This window comes from Coregonus lavaretus (genome assembly GCF_964263955.1).
Source record: "Coregonus lavaretus genome assembly, chromosome: 14".
Classification (NCBI taxonomy): domain Eukaryota; kingdom Metazoa; phylum Chordata; class Actinopteri; order Salmoniformes; family Salmonidae; genus Coregonus; species Coregonus lavaretus.
In genome coordinates, this window is record NC_140001.1 from 14623344 (window position 1) to 14646629 (window position 23286).

The 23286-nt window shown below is 42.6% G+C and overlaps 1 protein-coding gene across 1 annotated transcript in view; it reads left to right on the plus strand.

The window, feature by feature from the left end:
* LOC311140892 (small G protein signaling modulator 1-like) overlaps nucleotides 1-23286 on the plus strand; it is a gene marked incomplete at both ends in the record, with an annotated part of 107511 nt that overhangs the window by 80250 nt on the left and 3975 nt on the right. Inside the window, 3 exons of the mRNA XM_084176164.1 lie at nucleotides 395-2014; nucleotides 2146-2270; nucleotides 2438-2520. Coding sequence (XP_084032290.1) covers nucleotides 395-2014; nucleotides 2146-2270; nucleotides 2438-2520 — 1828 coding nt within the window. The remainder of the gene's footprint in view (nucleotides 1-394; nucleotides 2015-2145; nucleotides 2271-2437; nucleotides 2521-23286) is intronic.

Sequence of the window (23286 nt, forward strand, 5' to 3'; positions counted from 1 at the left end):
AATAGAACTATAGGACAATGTCCTGAGCTTACCCATGGTGTACAATGATTTTGGTCCACCAATCACTGTTCTAGTGGAAATATGTTGTATTTTGGCTTCAAGTTCAAAAACGAAGAGCACCTCCAAAAGCTAAAAATAGTTCCATGACAGTTTTTGTCATATTCATACCAAAAACTCCTTTCATATTATAACTGTACGATTCCTATTGTTCCAAAACTATGAAATTACTTTAGTCTTTTACGGTTATATGGATATTTCTATATTATGTCTAAAGTTATCTTTTGCTTTTTTGAACCAATATTATTCAACCCCACACTCTCTCTCCTGCTAGTTCTTCACATCCTCCCATCCCTTCCCTTGGACTAGCCTGCTTCCCTTTGGCTTGTTCTTTCAGGTGTTTGAGTCTGTGGAGGAGGTGGACCAGATCGAGACGGAGCCCAAGAGCGAGGAGGCCAAGCCGGTTCCCAAGATCCCCAATGGAGGAGGCCTGCCCAACGTGACCAGCTCCCCAGACTCGGGGCACCCCTCCTCTCGCAACTTCTCTATCACCTCGGGCATGTCAGACCGCTCTCTGAGCACAGAGGACAGCACTGTGCCTGACACCAACCCCAAAACCACCATCAGTGCTCCTCCACAGCTGGCCCCAGCCCAACAGATCCCAGTCAAAGCCCATCAGGAAGAGTCGGAGGCAGATTACCCAAATGCCCAACCCCTGGCCCTGCAGGAGGAGGACCTCCAGGCCAAGGACCCGCCAGATAAGGAGGAAAAAGAGAAGGAAAAGAGTGTGACTAAAGTGGCCCGAGAGACTGAGGGCACCGAGACAGAAGTGCCAGAGGTGGAAATGGAAATAAATACAGAGACAGGGGAGGACAAGGCAGCAGACCCAGGTGAGCTAGAGAGCCTGCAAATAGAGGAAAAGAAGACCTCCGTGACTCTATCTAATGAGAAAGATGAGGTAAGGACCTCTGAAAAGGAGTTACCGAAAGCAGAAGTGGATGCTGTGAAAGAAACAGTGGAGTCCAAAACAGATGACTCCAAAACAAGGGAGGCTAAAGAGCCTGAGGCAGAAGTGATGAAAATGTTGGATGGAGAGCCAACCATGCAAGTACACACAGAGGAGATGCAGTCACTGGAACCTGGGGAGTCAGGAGAAACAAGGGAGAACAAAGGACCAGAACCAGAGTCTGGAGATCCAGAAGAGAATAAGACATCCCAAACAAACCATAGAGAGCCAAAAAGGGAGAATACATTGATATCAACGGTGACTGCAGAAGCAACGGAGGACACGACATCAGAACAGGAAGATGAGCGATTTTCAGAAACTGAGGCTGGAGAAACAAAGAGTGCTGAAACAACAGAAGTAAAGGAAACCGATGAAACAACTATTGAAAAGACAGAAACTGAGAAGGAAGTAGAAGCCAATCAGACTTTGAAATCTGAAGAGGTAGCCGAAACAAAGGTGTATAAGACAGTGTCACTGGAAGAGGTTGCAGAGGCAAAAGTGGAGGAGATAAAAAAGGCAGTGGGAAAAAGAGAGGAGGCCATACTATCTGAGGCCAAGCTGCCAGAGTCAGAGAAGAATAAAAGCCCTGTTGCAGAGACCAGGGTGGCAAGAGCAATGGAAGCACTGGGTAGCACCTCCAGGCACGAGGAGGCTCTGGCCACCACAGAATCTGACGAGTCTCCTTCGGCCATTGAGACGGAGGAGATATCCTCGGCTAAAATCTCCATGGCCCTACCATGGGACAGGAAGGGCCTGTGTGAGAGCTCTGTGGTCGGGGCTGCTCTCTCTGAGGGCTCAGTTTACCATCTGGAGCTCTGTTTGGAGGAGGAGGAGGAGGAGGAGGAGGAGGAGGAGGAGGAGGAGGAGAAGGTCAAGCCCAGCCCTGAGGGCACAGAGTCCATCATGTCTGAGGAGTCTGAGATGGAGAGCCTCTTCCCCAAATTTGACTTCCTGACTGTGGGAGGAGAGCTGAAAATCTCTCCAGTGTCATCCATTGGAACCACATACTCTGTAGGCACTTGGCATTTCATTTTATAGAATATATGTTTTGAATAATCGAGATGTATTTAGGTGTTTGGTTTTACAGCTACAAGTAAGTTATTCTTTAACATGTGTGTGGGGGTTTTGCACCTTTGTTGTAGCAGGAGCTTTTGGACATGTACACGATCAACCTGCACCGCATTGAGAAGGATGTCCAGCGATGTGACAGAAACTACTGGTACTTTAGCCCTAACAACCTGGAGAAACTGCGCAACATCATGTGCAGGTAAAATAAAAACAATGCAATTCATGATTCTCTACTCCTCTTTTGTAAAAAGGTTTGTAAATAATCTAGGACTCATTATGTTATGTGTGGAGCGCAATGAATAATTGGAAATTGGAAGAATGAATGAGTCACACTATACAGTACATGATGCTGACTTCTCTTCGCAGCTATATCTGGCAGCACCTGGAAATTGGCTATGTGCAGGGCATGTGTGACCTGCTGGCTCCCCTCCTTGTCATTCTGGATGATGGTGAGTTAACACTTTGAGTCAAGGCTGTGAGCTGTGTTGTGTTCTCCCTCACTCTCCTCCTTGGTAGTTGTGATATTGATTCTGCGATGGCAGCTAAATGTGTCAGTACTCATCTCGAAAACAAAAGCAATTTAGGTCAAAAGAGTTTATACTAACAAAGGAAATAGAAAGTCTAACAGAACAGATAGATGGCAATAAAAACTGTAACATAGAGGCTCAGAATAAATTAGAGGAAAAACAAAAAGAAATGGAGAACCTTTTTAAGAAATGTAATCAAGTGTAATATATTATAAAAAGAAAGCAAACTGGATGGAATATGGGGAAAAATGCACAAAATTATTTTTTAATCTTCAACATAGGAATGCTACCAAAAATAATTTAATGAAACTGGTTACAATTGACGGAGTCACCCATGATTCACCAAATGATATTTTGAAGGAGGAAACAAAGTACTTTAAGCATATGTTTTCTTTTCAGTCGCCTCCATCTCCTCTAACTGAAGCTAATTGTAGAGATTTTTTTCTATTGATAATGTAAAATTAACAGCCATACAGACTCATGTGAAGGTGAAATTACAGAGGAGGAACTTCTGGATGCAATTAAAGACTTTAATTCCAGGAAAACTCCAGGGTTGGATGGCATACCAGTCGAGGTATACCAAACCTTTTTTGATATACTAAGAGGACCGTTATTAGCATGTTTTAATCACTCTTATGTAAATGGTAGATTATCTGACACTCAAGAAGAAGATCTCATTATTACTGAAACAGGATACAAGTGAAAAATATAAAGATCCAGTCCATTTAAAAAATGTGGGGCCCCTTACACTTCAGTGTTGTGATGCAAAAATTCTAGCAAAATGTATAGCGCATAGAATTAAAAAGGTATTGTCGGATATTATTCATTCTAATCAGACAGGTTTTTTACATGGAAGATACAGTGGGGAAAAAAGTATTTAGTCAGCCACCAATTGTGCAAGTTCTCCCACTTAAAAAGATGAGAGAGGCCTGTAATTTTCATCATAGGTACACGTCAACTATGAATCCAGAATCCAGAAAATCACATTGTAGGATTTTTAATGAATTTATTTGCAAATGATGGTGGAAAATAAGTATTTGGTCACCTACAAACAAGCAAGATTTCTGGCTCTCACAGACCTGTAACTTCTTCTTTAAGAGGCTCCTCTGTCCTCCACTCGTTACCTGTATTAATGGCACCTGTTTGAACTTGTTATCAGTATAAAAGACACCTGTCCACAACCTCAAACAGTCACACTCCAAACTCCACTATGGCCAAGACCAAAGAGCTGTCAAAGGACACCAGAAACAAAATTGTAGACCTGCACCAGGCTGGGAAGACTGAATCTGCAATAGGTAAGCAGCTTGGTTTGAAGAAATCAACTGTGGGAGCAATTATTAGGAAATGGATAATCTCCCTCGATCTGGGGCTCCACGCAAGATCTCAACCCGTGGGGTCAAAATGATCACAAGAACGGTGAGCAAAAATCCCAGAACCACATGGGGGGACCTAGTGAATGACCTGCAGAGAGCTGGGACCAAAGTAACAAAGCCTACCATCAGTAACACACTACGCCGCCAGGGACTCAAATCCTGCAGTGCCAGACGTGTCACCCTGCTTAAGCCAGTACATGTCCAGGCCCGTCTGAAGTTTGCTAGAGTGCATTTGGATGATCCAGAAGAGGATTGGGAGAATGTCATATGGTCAGATGAAACCAAAATAGAACTTTTTGGTAAAAACTCAACTCGTCGTGTTTGGAGGACAAAGAATGCTGAGTTGCATCCAAAGAACACCATACCTACTGTGAAGCATGGGGGTGGAAACATCATGCTTTGGGGCTGTTTTTCTGCAAAGGGACCAGGACGACTGATCCGTGTAAAGGAAAGAATGAATGGGGCCATGTATCGTGAGATTTTTAGTGAAAACCTCCTTCCATCAGCAAGGGCATTGAAGATGAAACGTGGCTGCGTCTTTCAGCATGACAATGATCCCAAACACACCGCCCGGGCAACGAAGGAGTGGCTTCGTAAGAAGCATTTCAAGGTCCTGGAGTGGCCTAGCCAGTCTCCAGATCTCAACCCCATAGAAAATCTTTGGAGGGAGTTGAAAGTCTGTGTTGCCCAGCGACAGCCCCAAAACATCACTGCTCTAGAGGAGATCTGCATGGAGGAATGGGCCAAAATACCAGCAACAGTGTGTGAAAACCTTGTGAAGACTTACAGAAAACGTTTGACCTGTGTCATTGCCAACAAAGGGTATATAACAAAGTATTGAGAAACTTTTGTTATTGACCAAATACTTATTTTCCACCATAATTTGCAAATAAATTCATAAAAAATCCTACAATGTGATTTTCTGGATTCTTTTTTCTCATTTTGTCTGTCATAGTTGACGTGTACCTATGATGAAAATTACAGGCCTCTCTCATCTTTTTAAGTGGGAGAACTTGCACAATTGGTGGCTGACTAAATACTTTTTTCCCCCACTGTACATTGGAGATAATATAAGGCAAGTATTGGAAACAATAGAACACTATGGAAAATATGGGAAACCAGGCCTGCTATTCATAGCAGACTTCGAAAAGGCATTTGATAAAGTACGACTGGGGTTTATATATAAATGCCTGGAGCATTTCAATTTTGGAGAATCTCTTATAAAATGGGTCAAAATCATGTATAGTAACCCTAGGTGTAAAATAGTAAATAATGGCTATTTCTCCGAAAGTTTTAAACTGTCAAGAGGAGTGAAACAAGGTTGTCCACTATCGGCATATCTATTTATTGTGGCCATCGAGATGTTAGCTATTAAAATCAGATCCAATAATAATATCAGAGGATTAGAAATCCAGGGCTTAAAAACAAAGGTGTCATTGTACGCTGATGATTCATGTTTTCTTTTAAATCCACAACTATAATCTCTCCACAGCCTCATAGAGGATCTAGATACTTTTTCTAATCTCTCTGGATTACATCCAAATTATGACAAATGTACTATATTATGTATTGGATCACTAAAAAATACAATTTTTACATTACCATGTAGTTTACCAATAAAATGGTCTGATGGTGATGTGGATATACTCGGAATACATATCCCAAAGGAAATAAATGATCTCACTTCAATACATTTTAATAGAAAGTTAGCAAAAATAGATAAGATCTTGCTACCATGGAAAGGTAAATACCTGTCAATTTGTGGAAAAATCACCCTGATTAACTCTTTAGTATTAACCCAGTTTACCTATTTGCTTATGGTCTTGCCTACCCCTAGCGAACAGTTTTTTAAATTATATGAGAAAAAAATATTCAATTTTATTTGGAACGGCAAGCCAGACAAAATTGAAAGGGCCTATTTATATAATGAATATGAATTCGGAGGACAGAAATTATTAAATATTAAAGCATTAGACCTATCACTAAAAAATTCAGTCATACAAAAGTTATACTTAAATCCGAACTGGTTCTCAAGCAAATTAGTAAGATTGTCTCACCCAATGTTCAAGAATGGCCTTTTTCCCTTTATTCAGATTACAACCACTCATTTTCAGTTATTTGAAAAGGAAATCATCTCCCAAATATCACTATTTCTAAAACAAGCTATAGAAAGTTGGTTGCAATTTCAATTTAATCCTCCAGAAACGACAGAACAAATAATGCAACAAATATTGTGGTTAAATTCAAATATACTAATTGACAAAAAAACTTTATTTTTTGACAAAATGTTTAAAAAAGGTATAATCTTCGTAAATGATATCATCGGTAGGACTGGTGGAGTTATGTCGCACATGCAGCTAACAAAAACATATGGAAATATCTGCTCTACCCAAAATTACAACCAAATAATTGCAGCCTTACCGCAAAAATGGAAGAGGAAAGTGGAAGGGGGAGAAAGTAAGGAACTTGTCTATCGGCCTTGCATTAAAGAACATAATTGGTTAAGGAAAACTGTGATAAATAAAAAAGTATATCAGTTTCATTTAAGGACCAAAGGATTGACAGCCGTCCCATATAGATTGCAAAATAGTTGGGAAGAGATTTTTGACGTACCGATCGCATGGCATAGTGTTTATGAACTGACACGCAAAACGACACCGGATTCAAAAATTAGAATCTTTCAATTTAAATTATTATATAAAATTCTTGCTACCAATAGAATGTTATTTATATGGTGGATACAATCTTCCCAGCACTGCAGATTTTGCTGTGAAGAGACAGAATCATTAGATCATTTGTTTTGGTTCTGTCCATTTGTAGCTTGTTTTTGGACACAGGTCCAGGAATGGCTAAAGGATTGCAATATTTACTTGGAGCTAACCTTGCAGATAGCATTACTGGGGGATCTGAAAAGTCATAGTAAATCGATCAATAATATAATAATACTTTTAGCAAAAATGTTTATTTTTTATTCACAATCTGTAGAAGCAATGAGAATAGAAAGGTTCAGAACTTTTGTAAAACATCACAGTACAGTTGAAATATATATGGCAAATAGAAATCCTATATGGATGGTGTTAAGAGGATGGGACTAATATCAAATAACAACAAATAATAACAAGATAACTAATAATGTAAGCATACTGTGTCCATAATAAGTATATAGGTTGTATGTTGGGAGCTTTTGGGAAAGAGCACAGTTAGAAAGATATGGCATATAGAAGCAAACCGGATGGACATCATGAAAATGATCGGAGAGGTTGAGAGTAGAAGAAGTTCAGGAGCAAAAACAAATAAAATAGAATTATTGTAAAATTGACTGTGTCCATAAAATGTAGATAGTAAGTATAAGCTGGAAGTAGAGGCCTAAGCATTGTTGTTCACTAATTTACCCCAAGTAGGGAAAGGATGGCGGGGTTGAAAAGTAATAAAGGGGAGTGTATATATAAAAAACATGGGGGATTGGAAGTGATGCAGACAATTACATTGATGGAAGTTACAATCTATCTGCAATATTAAGCTGATCTCCCCCCCCCCCCCCCCCCCCCCCAAAAAAAAAAAAAAAAAACACTAAAAACATTCAAGATAGTTTTTTCTTCTTAAATTTGATCTGACTTGATCAGTACTGTTTTAAAGGGGGGCTGAACTCACCAATTCAGCATGTGTTTTTCGGCTGCTCATTAAGAAAAACGAGATTTGTGTCTTGGGGGTGTGGTTCGATGTGGGTGTGTTATGTTCTCTATAAGGTACCCTGGCAGTTAGTTTTGTTTGTCCCTATGTAGTCATGGTAGCAACATTTCACCCTCAAAATAGTCCGAATTAATATAAGATAAATCAAGAAATCTGTAATTAATTTAGACGTTTTTGCCAAGGTGGTCTTAGTCGTGCAATTTTACATCTAGCTAAGGTGCAGTATTTCTCAAGTAATTTTTTTTGCATGAAACTAAAAAATCTTCCCAGCGTGAAATAGTTCCCAATCGTTCTGATTGTGACGTCATGCTGTTAAGTTTCTCCCAGCGTGGAAATGTTCCCAGTTCAATAATTGCATGCGCATCTCTTTATGTGGATGGCTGAGCTCGTGCAGATGTTTCTCTCACACGGTCTCTCGACCTCGAAAAACGATTCTGTGGGCACACGCATTTGCTTCACAGATATGCCAATCAATGGTGGCCAGGAGTATTGACACTGACCAATCAGAAGCTTGTTGAGGCGTGAGGTCAGCATATAAACACGTGGACTCGCAAGTCTAAGTGCTGAGGGTTGATGTGAGGAGAGATATTTTGTGATTGCAAAGACTTGGGCGCTTCGGGAGGATGTAAGAGAAACAGCCGCAAGAGCACAGCCATCCACATAAAGAGATGCACCTGCAATTATTGAACTGGGAACATTTTACTGGAACTCTATTGGAGGGGTTCGAGCATGCGACACCATTCTTCCATGCGAAATTAAGACATTTGGTGTTTTGTTGATGGTGGTAGAAAACGTTGTCTCAGGAGCCGCTCCAGAATCTCCCTAAAGTGTTCAATTGAGTTGAGATCTGGTGACTGAGAATGGTCATGGCATATGGTTTACATCGTTTTCATGCTCATCAAACCATTCAGTGATCACACCTGGAAGAACAACCTGGTCTCAGAGCATTTTGTATTATTCTGTATATCTGAGAAACTCCTTTTAGTACGATATGTTACATTTCGTATGGTATGTATGCTTTGTGGAGGTCCATCACCCATTTCGTATGATATGTTACGAATTACAATGCGTACCAAATTTGCAAAACGTACAATATGTTACGAATTTGCTAAACATATGATATGTTACGAATTCGAGCTAGGTGGCTAACATTAGCTAGCTGGCTAACGATAGCTAGGCTAGGGGTCAGGTTTAGAGGTTAAGGTTAGGGTTAAGTTTAGGAGTCAGGTTAAGGTTAGGGGAAGGGTTAACCTCTTATGGATCGGACCCTTTTTTCAATTTTCACCTAAAATGACAAATCTAACTGCCTGTAGCTCAGGACCTGAAGCAAGGATATGCATATTATTGATACCATTTGAAAGGAAACACTTGAATTTGAAATTAATGTAGGAGAATATAACACATTAGATCTGGTAAAAGATAATACAAACTATTATTTTTGTGTTACATCATCTTTGAAACGCAAGAGAAAGGCCACAATATAATATTGCAGTTTAGGCGCAATTTAGATGTCTGTGCAAAGTTTCAGATTTATCCAGTGAAGCATTGCAATACTGGACTATTTTGTATCAAGTCTGCCCAAATGTGCCGAATTGGTCAATTGATACATTTTCAAGTACATAACTATAGAGAACATAAAAAATGATATGGTAATACAAAATGTAAGTTTACACACTCCCAGGAATGTCATACATGATGGATCACTAGCTTATACACTAACTTTCACACATCTAGATGGCCAGGCAGGGTGGGTGTGGAGCCAGAGACAGCAGGGGTTCAAACTGTAGAACCCAGTTCCTACATTTGAATAAAAAATGGATTTTATCAAACAAAACTATGCTACATTTTATCTCTGTGACCCTTAGGATGACAAATCAGAGCAAAATTACTGAATGTAAGTATATTATTTACCTTCAGAGGTGAATGTATCAAACCAGTTGCTGTGATAATTTTTGTTGTTGTTGTGCACTCTCTTCAAACAATAGCATGGTATTTTTTCACTGTAATAGCTACTGTAAATTGGACAGTGCAGTTAATTTAACAAGAATTTAAGCTTTCTGCCCATATAAGACATGTCTATGTCCTGGAAAGTTTGCTGTTACTTACAACAGTCATGCTAATCACATTAGCGCACATTAGCTCAACCGTCCCGTATACGGGACATCGATCCCGTAGAGGTTAACTAAAAGGGTTAAGGTTAGGGTTAGGGGAAGGGTTAGCTAACATGCTAAGCAGTTGCAAAGTAGCTAAAAAGTAGTAAGTTGTTGAAAAGTTATCCGTGATGAGATTCGAACAGGCAAGGTTGCTAGACGTTCAGGTTTTACCCCGACCAACCACCCTACTTTTGTTTTTGCCTTAAGTAACCATGTCTTATGTAACTATACCAAACGTACAGTGGGGGAAAAAAGTATTTAGTCAGCCACCAATTGTGCAAGTTCTCCCACTTAAAAAGATGAGAGAGGCCTGTAATTTTCATCATAGGTACACGTCAACTATGACAGACAAAATGAGAAAAAAATATCCAGAAAATCACATTGTAGGATTTTTTATGAATTTATTTGCAAATTATGGTGGAAAATAAGTATTTGGTCAATAACAAAAGTTTCTCAATACTTTGTTATACAGTGGGGAAAAAAAGTATTTAGTCAGCCACCAATTGTGCAAGTTCTCCCACTTAAAAAGATGAGAGAGGCCTGTAATTTTCATAATAGGTACACGTCAACTATGACAGACAAAATGAGAAATAAAAATCCAGAAAATCACATTGTAGGATTTTTAATGAATTTATTTGCAAATTATGGTGGAAAATAAGTATTTGGTCAATAACAAAAGTTTCTCAATAGTTTGTTATATACCCTTTGTTGGCAATGACACAGGTCAAACGTTTTCTGTAAGTCTTCACAAGGTTTTCACACACTGTTGCTGGTATTTTGGCCCATTCCTCCATGCAGATCTCCTCTAGAGCAGTGATGTTTTGGGGCTGTCGCTGGGCAACACAGACTTTCAACTCCCTCCAAAGATTTTCAATTGGGTTGAGATCTGGAGACTGGCTAGGCCACTCCAGGACCTTGAAATGCTTCTTACGAAGCCACTCCTTCGTTGCCCGGGCGGTGTATTTGGGATCATTGTCATGCTGAAAGACCCAGCCACGTTTCATCTTCAATGCCCTTGCTGATGGAAGGAGGTTTTCACTCAAAATCTCACGATACATGGCCCCATTCATTCTTTCCTTTACACGGATCAGTCGTCCTGGTCCCTTTGCAGAAAAACAGCCCCAAAGCATGAAGTTTCCACCCCATGCTTCACAGTAGGTATGGTGTTCTTTGGATGCAACTCAGCATTCTTTGTCCTCCAAACACGACGAGTTGAGTTTTTACCAAAAAGTTATATTTTGGTTTCATCTGACCATATGACATTCTCCCAATCCTCTTCTGGATCATCCAAATGCACTCTAGTAAACTTCAGACGGGCCTGGACATGTACTGGCTTAAGCAGGGGGACACGTCTGTCACTGCAGGATTTGAGTCCCTGGCGGCATAGTGTGTTACTGATGGTAGGCTTTGTTACTTTGGTCCCAGCTCTCTGCAGGTCATTCACGAGGTCCCCCCGTGTGGTTCTGGGATTTTTGCTCACCGTTCTTGTGATCATTTTGACCCCACGGAGTAAGATCTTGCGTGGAGCCCCAGATCAAGGGAGATTATCAGTGCTCTTGTATGTCTTCCATTTCCTAATAATTGCTCCCACAGTTGATTTCTTCAAACCAAGCTGCTTACCTATTGCAGATTCAGTCTTCCCAGCCTGGTGCAGGTCTACAATTTTGTTTCTGGTGTCCTTTGACAGCTCTTTGGTCTTGGCCATAGTGGAGTTTGGAGTGTGACTGTTTGAGGATGTGGACAGGTGTCTTTTATACTGATAACAAGTTCAAACAGGTGCCATTAATACAGGTAACGAGTGGAGGACAGAGGAGCCTCTTAAAGAAGAAGTTACAGGTCTGTGAGAGCCAGAAATCTTGCTTGTTTGTAGGTGACCAAATACTTATTTTCCACCATAATTTGCAAATAAATTCATTAAAAATCCTACAATGTGATTTTCTGGATTTATTTTTCTCAATTTGTCTGTCATAGTTGACGTGTACCTATGATGAAAATTACAGGCCTCTCTCATCTTTTTAAGTGGGAGAACTTGCACAATTGGTGGCTGACTAAATACATTTTTTCCCCACTGTATACCCTTTGTTGGCAATGACACAGGTCAAACCTTTTCTCTAAGTCTTCACAAGGTTTTCACACACTGTTGCTGGTATTTTTGCCCATTCCTCCATGCAAATCTCCTCTAGAGCAGTGATGTTTTGGGCTGTCGCTGGGCAACACGGACTTTCAACTCCCTCCAAAGATTTTCTATGGGGTTGAAATCTGGAGACTGGCTAGGCCACTCCAGGACCTTGAAATGCTTCTTACGAAGCCACTCCTTCATTGCCCGGGCGGTGTGTTTGGGATCATTGTCATGCTGAAAGACCCAGCCACGTTTCATCTTCAATGCCCTTGCTGATGGAAGGAGGTTTTCACTCAAAATCTCACGATACATGGCCCCATTCATTCTTTCCTTTACACGGATCAGTCGTCCTGGTCCCTTTGCAGAAAAACAGCCCCAAAGCATGATGTTTCCACCCCCATGCTTCACAGTAGGTATGGTGTTCTTTGGATGCAACTCAGCATTCTTTGTCCTCCAAACACGACGAGTTGAGTTTTTACCAAAAAGTTCTATTTTGGTTTCATCTGACCATATGACATTCTCCCAATCCTCTTCTGGATCATCCAAATGCACTCTAGCAAACTTCAGACGGGCCTGGACATGTACTGGCTTAAGCAGGGGGACACGTCTGGCACTGCAGTATTTGAGTCCCTGGCGGCGTAGTGTGTTACTGATGGTAGGCTTTGTTACTTTGGTCCCAGCTCTCTGCAGGTCATTCACTAGGTCCCCCCGTGTGGTTCTGGGATTTTTGCTCACCGTTCTTGTGATCATTTTGACCCCACGGGGTGAGATCTTGCGTGGAGCCCCAGATCGAGGGAGATTATCAGTGGTCTTGTATGTCTTCCATTTCCTAATAATTGCTCCCACAGTTGATTTCTTCAAACCAAGCTGCTTACCTATTGCAGATTCAGTCTTCCCAGCCTGGTGCAGGTCTACAATTTTGTTTCTGGTGTCCTTTGACAGCTCTTTGGTCTTGGCCATAGTGGAGTTTGGAGTGTGACTGTTTGAGGTTGTGGACAGGTGTCTTTTATACTGATAACAAGTTCAAACAGGTGCCATTAATACAGGTAACGAGTGGAGGACAGAGGAGCCTCTTAAAGAAGAAGTTACAGGTCTGTGAGAGCCAGAAATCTTGCTTGTTTGTAGGTGACCAAATACTTATTTTCCACCATAATTTGCAAATATATTCATAACAAATCCTACAATGTGATTTTCTGGATTTTTTTCTCAATTTGTCTGTCATAGTTGACGTGTACCTATGATGAAAATTACAGGCCTCTCTCATCTTTTTAAGTGGGAGAACTTGCACAATTGGTGGCTGACTAAATACTTTTTTCCCCCACTGTAACATATCATACTAATTTGAGTGTCTTGAATGTACTTTTACTATGCTACGTCTAGTCTATGAGACCAGGCTGGGAAGAGACCACTCCCATCAGGATAGAAGTGCTTCACCATATGTTGAAAGTGATCACTCAGAATGGCTGTGTATTTATTGGCGTTTATCTTGCCCTCTAAGGGGTTGAGTGGCCCTAAAACAGGAAAATGTACCCCACACCATAACAGAGCCGCCAGATCCCTCATTTACTCAAGTTTTTCCTTTATTTTGGCAGTTACCTGTAGCAGGCACATTGAGCAGGCAGGCCATGTTAGCTAAATCAGCTTATCAAGTCAATGGCGAGTGGCAAAGTGCTTCGTTGCCATTTTGTTGTTCAAATTTCTCACTAACTATTACCGTAGTGTGCGTCTGTCTGGCAGTGTTTCATAGCGAATCATGTTACAAAACCGGTTGTGGCGGGACACAAGATGCTTGCGAATGGGTTTAGAATTTTGAAATATTGACAAGTGTGCATTGTCTCAATTCTCATTTTGCCCACAACAGTGGCAGAATCAAGTGATCACTATCAAACACATCAGCAAGTTACTTTGTCGTGTATCGATGTGACGTACTGATATGATGCCACCACGTCAGTAAATAATGCTGGGATCTTGTTACAAGATGGTCATGGAGTAGAGACATGTTGAAGTTTACCTCTGAGTCCAGTTGATTCAATTCAGTATAATATCCTAACTTGGGACAAGTTGTAAATATAGGGTTGAACAATGGCGACGAGGATAATGTTTGAAAATGATAGTTAAACCTGAAAAGTGAGTTAGAGGGTCGACAAGATGGAAAGCACTGTGCCAAAGTTTGACTGCTACGGTGAACCTGCTACGCTAGGTCCACGCTGGGCCAGGTGGTTGATGGCATTTCAGCTGTTCACAGATGGTAAAGGATTAATACTATCCGGTGACGTGAATGCAATTGCAAAACAATGGAGGAGAGCTTTGCTGCTGGGACAATTATCGGCCGGTCTGCACATCGCGCTATCGAGCCAGAGCATATCGGCTTTTCTGCCAGAATCACTGGACCTTAACACCGGATCATCGCAACTAGCTAGCTGCAACCGAGTGGCTGTTGTTGTTGTTGGCTAATCACCACTGTCTGAAGCTAGCCCCAGTTAGCCTTGAGCTAGCCTCGAGCCAGGCCCATCTCCCGGCTATCTACATCTCTGTCAACCGGACAGGACCTCCTAGTGTTGCCACGGAGCCCCACCGATCCATCACGACTGGTCTGCCGACGTAATCGTCTGATGTGGTTTCAACTGGCTTCCCGTTGCGATGACCACGAAGATCCATCTGCTAGCCTCGGCCCACTAGCACGCGCAATCAACAGCCGTGCCTCCTGCTCGCCTGTGCTTTAGCAGCCTACGATCTGCTCCCGGACTTACTTAGTGCTGTTCACTGGACCTTATGATCACTCAGCTACACAGCTAATGCCTGCTGGACTGTTCCTTTACACGGTATCCCATCCTGTTTATCTGTTTAGCCTCAGCCCAAACTTTCGTTGCCATTACCAGTTGTTGTCTTAGCCCTCTCGAATAACACCTGTGATTGCGTTATGCCTCTCTCCCATGTCAATATGCCTAGCCATTTGCTGTTTGGGTTAGTTCTTATTATACAATTTCACTGTAGAGCCCCAAGTTCAGCTCAACCAGCCTCAGAGAGCTCCTTTGTCCCACCCCCCAAAACACGCGGAGACCGGCTCAATCGGTACCTCCAGTGATGCTATCTCTTTCATAGTTACCCAATGCTTAGGTGTACCTCCACTGTACTCATATCCTTCCATATCCTTGTCTGTACATAATGCCCTGAATCAATTCTACAACGCCCGGAAATCTGCCCCTCTTCTCTGTACCCAACGCACTAGAAGACCAGTTCTTAAAGCCTTTAGCCGTATCCTTATTCTATTCCTCCTCTGTTCCTCTGGTGATGTAGAGGTTAACCCAGGCCCTGTAGCCCCCAGTATCACTCCTACCCCCCAGGCGCTATCATTTGTTGACTTCTGTAACCGTAAAAGCCTTGGTTTCTTGCATGTTAACATCAGAAGTCTCGTCCCCAAGTTTGAGTTATTCACTGCGTTAGCATACTCTGCCAACCCCGATGTTCTAGCAGTGTCTGAATCTTGGCTCACCAAAAATTTGAAAATTTCCATTCCAAACTACAACATTTTCCGTCTAGATAGAACTGCCAAAGGGGGCGGAGTTGCAATCTACTGTAGAGATAGCCTGCAGAGCTCTATCATACTATCCAGGTTTGTGCCCAAACAGTTTGAGCTTCTACCTTTCCAGAAATAAGTCTCTCACTGTTGCCGCTTGCTACAGACCCCCCTCAGCCCCCAGTTGTGCCCTGGACACCATATGTGAATTGCTTGCCCCCTATCTATCCTCAGAGTTCGTACTGCTTGCTGACCTAAACTGGGATATGCTTAACACCCCGGCCGTCCTACAATCTAAACTAGATGCCCTCAATCTCACACAAATCATCAAGGAACCTACCAGGTACAACCCTAAATCCGTAAACATGGGCACCCTCATAGATATCATCCTGACTAATTTACCCTCTAAATACACCTCCACTGTCTTCAACCAGGATCTCAGTGATCACTGCCTGTCCGTAATGGGTCCGCGGTCAAACGACCACCCCTCATCACTGTCTAACGCTCCCTAAAACACTTCAGCGAGCAGGCCTTTCTAATTGACCTGGCCCGGGTATCCTGGATGGATATTGACCTCATTCCGTCAGTAGAGGATGCCTGGATGTTCTTCAAAAGTGCTTTACTCTCCATCTTAAATAAGCATGCCCCATTCAAAAAATTCAGAGCTAAGAACAGATATAGCCCCTGGTTCACCCCAGACTTGACTGCCCTTGACCAGCACAAAAACATCCTGTGGCGTACTGCATTAGCATCGAACAGCCCCCGCGATATGCAACGTTTCAGGGAAGTCAGGAACCAATATACACAAGCAGTTAGGAAAGCAAAGGCTAGCTTTTTCAAACAGAAATGTGCATCCTGTAGCACTAACTCCAAAAAGTTTTGGGACACTGTAAAGTCCATGGAGAATAAGAGCACCTCCTCCCAGGCTACCCACTGCACTGAGGCTAGGAAACACTGTCACCACCAATAAATCTATGATAATCAAGCATTTCAATAAGCATTTTGCTACGGCTGGCCATGCTTTCCACCTGGCTACCCCTACCCCGGCCATCAGCTCTGCACCCTCCGCTGCAACTTGCCCATGCCCATGCTCCCCCCCGCTTCTCCTTCACCCAAATTCAGATAGCTGATGTCCTGAAAGAGCTGCTAAATCTGGACCCCTACATATCAGCTGGGCTAGACAATCTGCAGGTTTTCCTACTTACAAAGCATGTAGTCTGTAATTTTTATCATAGGTACACTTCAACTGTGAGAGACGGAATCTAAAACAAAAATCCAGAAAATCACATTGTATGATTTTTAAGTAATTAATTTGCATTTTATTGCATGACATAAATATTTGATACATTAGAAAAGCAGAACTTAATATTTGGTACAGAAACCTTTGTTTGCAATTACAGAGATCATACGTTTCCTTTAGGTCTTGACCAGGTTTTCACACACTGCAGCAGGGATTTTGGCCCACTCCTCCATACAGACCTTCTCCAGATCCTTCAGGTTTCGGGGCTGTCGCTGGGCAATACGGACTTTCAGCTCCCTCCAAAGATTTTCTATTGGGTTCAGGTCTGGAGACTGGCTAGGCCACTCCAGGACCTTGAGATGCTTCTTACGGAGCCACTCCTTAGTTGCCCTGGCTGTGTGTTTCGGGTCGTTGTCATGCTGGAAGACCCAGCTACAACCCATCTTCAATGCTCTTACTGAGGGAAGGAGGTTGTTGGCCAAGATCTCGCGATACATGGCCCCATCCATCCTCCCCTCAATACGGTGCAGTCGTCCTGTCCCCTTTGCAGAACAGCATCCCCAAAGAATGATGTTTCCACCTCCATGCTTCACGGTTGGGATGGTGTTCTTGGGATTGTACTCATCCTTCTTCTTCCTCCAAACACGGCGAGTGGAGTTTAGACCAAAAAGCTCTATTTTTGTCTCATCAGACCACATGACCTTCTCCCATTCCTCCTCTGGATCATCCAGATGGTCATTGGCAAACTTCAGACGGGCCTGGACATGCGCTGGCTTGAGCAGGGGGACCTTGCGTGCGCTGCAGGATTTTAATCCATGACGGCGTAGTATGTTACTAATGGTTTTCTTTGAGACTGTGGTCCCAGCTCTCTTCAGGTCATTGACCAGATCCTGCCGTGTAGTTCTGGGCTGATCCCTCACCTTCCTCATGATCATTGATGCCCCACGAGGTGAGATCTTGCATGGAGCCCCAGACCGAGGGTGATTGACCGTCATCTTGAATTTCTTCCATTTTCTAATAATTGCACCAACAGTTGTTGCCTTCTCACCAAGCTGCTTGCCTATTGTCCTGTAGCCCATCCCAGCCTTGTGCAGGTCTACAATTTTATCCCTGATGTCCTTACACAGCTCTCTGGTCCTGGCCATTGTGGAGAGGTTGGAGTCTGTTTGATTGAGTGTGTGGACAGGTGTCTTTTATACAGGTAACGAGTTCAAACAGGTGCAGTTAATACAGGTAATGAGTGGAGAACAGGAGGGCTTCTTAAAGAAAAACTAACAGGTCTGTGAGAGCCGGAATTCTTACTGGTTGGTAGGTGATCAAATACTTATGTCATGCAATATAATGCAAATTAATTACTTAAAAATCATACAATGTGTTTTCTGGATTTTTGTTTTAGATTCTGTCGCTCACAGTTGAAGTGTACCTATGATCAAAATTACAGACCTCTACATGCTTTGTAAGTAGGAAAACCTGCAAAATCGGCAGTGTATCAAATACTTGTTCTCCCCACTGTATATACATTTACATTTTAGTCATTTAGCAGACGCTCTTATCCAGGGCGACTTACAGTTAGTGAATGATCCATCCTGCCCTGCCTTTCGAAAGTATTTGAAAGCCAAGTTAACGAACAGATCACCAACCATTTAGAATCCCACCGTACCTTCTCCGCTATGCAATCTGGTATCCGAGCTGGTCATGGGTGCACCTCAGCCACGCTCAAGGTCCTAAACAATATAATAACCATGATCGATAAAAGACAGTACTGTGCAGCCGTCTTCATCGACCTGGCCAAGGCTTTTGACTCTGTCAATCACCGCATTCTTATTGGCAGACTAAATGGCCTTGGTTTCTCAAATGACTGCCTCGCCTGGTTCACCAACTACTTCTCAGATAGAGTTCAATGTGTCAAATCGGAGGGCCTGTTGTCTGGACCTCTGGCAGTCTCTATGGGGGTGCCACAGGGTTCAATTCTCGTGCCGACTCTATTCTCTGTGTATATCAATGATGTCGCTCTTGCTGCTGGTGATTCTCAGATCCACCTCTACGCAGACGACACCATTTTGTATACATCTGGCCCTTCATTGGACACTGTGTTAACAAACATCCAAATGAGCTTCAATGCCATACAACACTCCTTCCGTGGCCTTCAACTGCTCTTAAACGCTAGTAAAACGAAATGCATGCTCTTCAATCGAACGCTGCTTGCACCCACCCGCCCGACTATAATCACTACTCTCGGCGGGTCTGACTTAGAATATGTGGACAACTACAAATACCTAGATGTCTGGTTAGACTGTAAACTCTCTTTCCAGACTCACATTAAGCATCTCCAATCCAAAGTTAAATCTAGAATCTGCTTCCTATTTCTCAACAAAGCCTCCTTCACTCATGCTGTTAAACATGCCCTCGTGAAACTGACTATCCTACCGATTCTTGACTTCGGCGATGTCATTTACAAAATAGCTTCCAACACTCTACTCAGCAAATTGGATGTAGTCTATCACAGTGCCATCCGTTTTGTCACCAAAGCCCCATATACTACCCACCATTGTGACCTGTACGCTCTCGTTGGCTGGCCCTCACTACATATTCGTCGCCAAACCCACTGGCTCCAGGTCATCTATAAATCACTTCTAGGCAAATCCCCGCCTTATCTTAGATCATTGGTCACCATAGCAACACCCACCTGTAGTATGCGTTCCAGCAGGTATATCTCACTGGTCATCCCCAAAGCCAACACCTCCTTTGGCCGCCATTCCTTCCAGTTCTCTGCTGCAAATGACTGGAACGAACTGCAAAAATCTCTGAAGCTGGAGACACTTATCTCCCTCACTAACTTTAAGCATCAGTTGTCAGAGCAGCTTACCGATCACTGCACCTGTACACAGCCCATCTGTAATTAGCCCACCCAACTACCTCATCCCCATATTGTTATTTACATTGTTATTTATTTTGCTCATTTGCACCCCAGTATCTCTATTTGCACATCATCTTCTGCACATCTATCACTCCAGTGTTAATACTAAATTGTAATTATTTTGCACTATGGCCTATTTATTGCCTTACCTCTATAACTTACTACATTTGCACACACTGTATATAGATTTTCTATTGTGTTATTGACTGTACGTTTTGTTTATTCCATATGTAACTCTGTGTTGTTGTTGTTTTTATCGCACTGCTTTGCTTTATCTTGGCCAGGTCGCAGTTGTAAATGAGAACTTGTTCTCAACTGGCTTACCTGGTTAAATAAAGGTGAAAAAAAAGATAAAGGACAATCAGATTAGAGATGCCATACTGAGCAAGTGTTATACGGAATATGTGCGCAGAAAGCTATTGGAGGAAGGCTAACATTAGCGCGGTCACTAGAGCTAGCCACACAATGTGAAAGAACTGAAGTGCAAATGTCCACCATGCATGTGAGTACGGATGCGAAGGATAATGAGATCGTGCATTGTGTTTTCAAAAAGGAGAAGAAATATCACAAACGGGGCGGAGACAGAATGCAGATGGAAAAAACAAATCAAAGAAAGTTTGCTACCGTTGTGGACATGATAATTTTGCAAAGGACTCTGCTTGTCCAGCACGCGGGCAGACCTGCAAGAAATGAAACGGAAAGGATAGTTTTGCAAAAATGTGCAAGACCAAAGATAACTCGAAACAGATTGTGAAATATGTTGATTCAGAGGAACAAAACAGAGACTAAGCATTTGTAGTAAATAAGAACTGTAACTCAAACAGGATCACGTTCTCAGTGGGAGGCGAAAATGTATTAATGTTAATTGATTCTTGGGCCACGAAATAACATAGTAGATGAGAGCACATGGGAAATGTTGAAAGCCACGGAAATCAGGTGTCGTTCATTACTGACTGATAAAAAGCTATATGCACACTCATCCAGCGAGCAATTACCAGTAGAAGGGCTTTTCATGCCAAATAAAGACAGACAAGCGCAGCACACAGGCTGAGTTCACTGTGATATGTGGACACGGAGAGCCGTTGCTAGGGAAAGAGACTGCCATTAAATTGGGTGTGCTAAAAGTGGGTGTTGACATAGCAGCAGTAACAGATGTGAAAGCACAGATAAAACAGCAGTACCCCAACACAAAGCAGATCAACCTACATGTTGATGAAAATGTGACACCAGTAGCACAGGCCCTTAGGCGTGTACCATTTCACCTGAGAGAAGCTGTGGAGAAAAAGATCAAGGAACTACAAAACATGGACTTAATCGAGAGAGTGGATGGTGCCACACCGTGGGTGAATCCGGTGGTGGTAGTGCCAAAACCGGACGGCGACATAAGACTGTCTGGACATGAGACAAGCGAACACAGCAATCATACGTGGCAGGGACCCAATCCCCACAGTAGATTAATTTTTGCAAGGAATGAATGGGTCTGTCATGTTCAGTAAACTGGATCTTAAATGGCGCCACCATCAATTGGAGCTAAAACCAGGGCTGTGGACTGACTCTCAACTCAGAGAAATGTCAGTTCAACATGGACAAGTTGGTGTTTATGGGCATGCTACTCTCACAGAAGGGCATCGGTCCCACAGCTGAAAGGGTGAGAGCAGTGGTCGAGGCCAGGGAGCCTGAGACTGCATCAGAGGTTCGTAACTTTCTAGGGTTTGTGGGCTAAAGCAATAGGTTCATTCCCCAGTTCTCTACACTCTCAGAGCCTCTGCGGAAGTTGACCAAGAAGGACACAACGTTCCACTTCGGACCAGAGCAGAATAAGGCATTTCAGACATTAAAAGAGAAACTGTCTGAAGCAGACGCAGGACCAGTAGGCCTAGGAGCTGTGCTCGTGTAAGAACAACACAGAGAAATGGTTCCAGTCTGTTATGTGAGCAGGAGTCTGTCAGAGTGTGAACGCAGATATTCACAGACTGAGCGTGAGGCCCTTGCATTGGTTTGGGCTTGTTAAAGGCTTCGCCTGTATGTATACGGCAGGGAATTTGATTTAGTGACTGATCATAAGGCATTAGAGGCTATTTACAGTCCTCACTCAAAGCCATGCGCTCGCATCGAACGGTGGGTGCTGAGGCTCCAACCTTATGACTTTCGTGTTGTCCACATACCAGGCAAAAACAACATCGCTGACCCTCTGTCTCGTCTACTCGGAGAGACTGCAGTGAATGAATCACACACACATGAAGCAGTGGAGTATGTGAGATTTGTGGCTGTGAACACAACTCCAAGTGCAATGACCAGAAGGTGATATCATGATATTGTGCAATCTACCACCACAAGGCAGTCAGGCCTCACAGACAAATCAAACTGCCACAGAAGCTAACATACTTTGTCATTAAATAATGATCCTGCACTGTAATGGGTAAAGAAAACAAGTATAAACTGAAAAGTGGCAAGTACAAAGCAATAATGAAAAGACTCTGAATGTTTGAGTTACGCTGTGAAAAAGAAAAGGTGCAGAATGTTTTGTTACAGTAAGAAAGTAAGCGGAAAACCGAACGAGTAAGAAACTGGGAACAGATTTCAGTTGTTTATTGGTAACACAACGGTTGCTATGCAGGTAAAGAAACAAGTGTTCTTATGTATGTTAGGTTGACGTTGAAGTTTATATCCAAGTAAAGGGGGGAGGTGGTGTATTGATGTGACGTACTGCTATGATGTCACCACGTCAGTAAAGAATGCTGGGATCTTGTTACAAGACGGTCATGGAGTAAAGACATGTTGAAGTTTACCTCTGAGTCCGGTTTATTCAATTCAGTATAATATCCTAACTTAGCACAAGTTGTAAGTATGGGATTTAACAATGGCTTAGGGGCCAAGTGTTCTTTTAACATAACATAGGCGTAGGGTTTTCTCATGTAAACAAGTCTGAGGCGCATGCGTAATGTGTGAGGTCTGTCTCATTGTCTGTAGGTTCTGCATACAATTGGATAGAGTGCAATCAGTGCAGCTGTTTCTCTGTGCATTACAATTCTCCCTAGGCGTTACAGTCCTGTGTTAGTGGGCATGATCTAAATCAAAACCCAACCCTCAAATATCCAATGGCTCTAGGAACGTAACAGCTTCCCTAAATCTCGCAAATATCTGTTTTGGAAGATACTGACTTTATGACCAAAATATGCTGTTTATACACTGCTCAAAAAAATAAAGGGAACACTTAAACAACACATCCTAGATCTGAATGAATGAAATAATCTTATTAAATACTTTTTTCTTTACATAGTTGAATGTGCTGACAACAAAATCACACAAAAATTATCAATGGAAATCAAATGTATCAACCCATGGAGGTCTGGATTTGGAGTCACCCTCAAAATTAAAGTGGAAAACCACACTACAGGCTGATCCAACTTTGATGTAATGTCCTTAAAACAAGTCAAAATGAGGCTCAGTAGTGTGTGTGGCCTCCACGTGCCTGTATGACCTCCCTACAACGCCTGGGCATGCTCCTGAACAGTCTGTGGTGCAACGTGGCGTTGGTGGATGGAGCGAGACATGATGTCCCAGATGTGCTCAATTGGATTCAGGTCTGGGGAACGGGCGGGCCAGTCCATAGCATCAATGCCTTCCTCTTGCAGGAACTGCTGACACACTCCAGCCACATGAGGTCTAGCATTGTCTT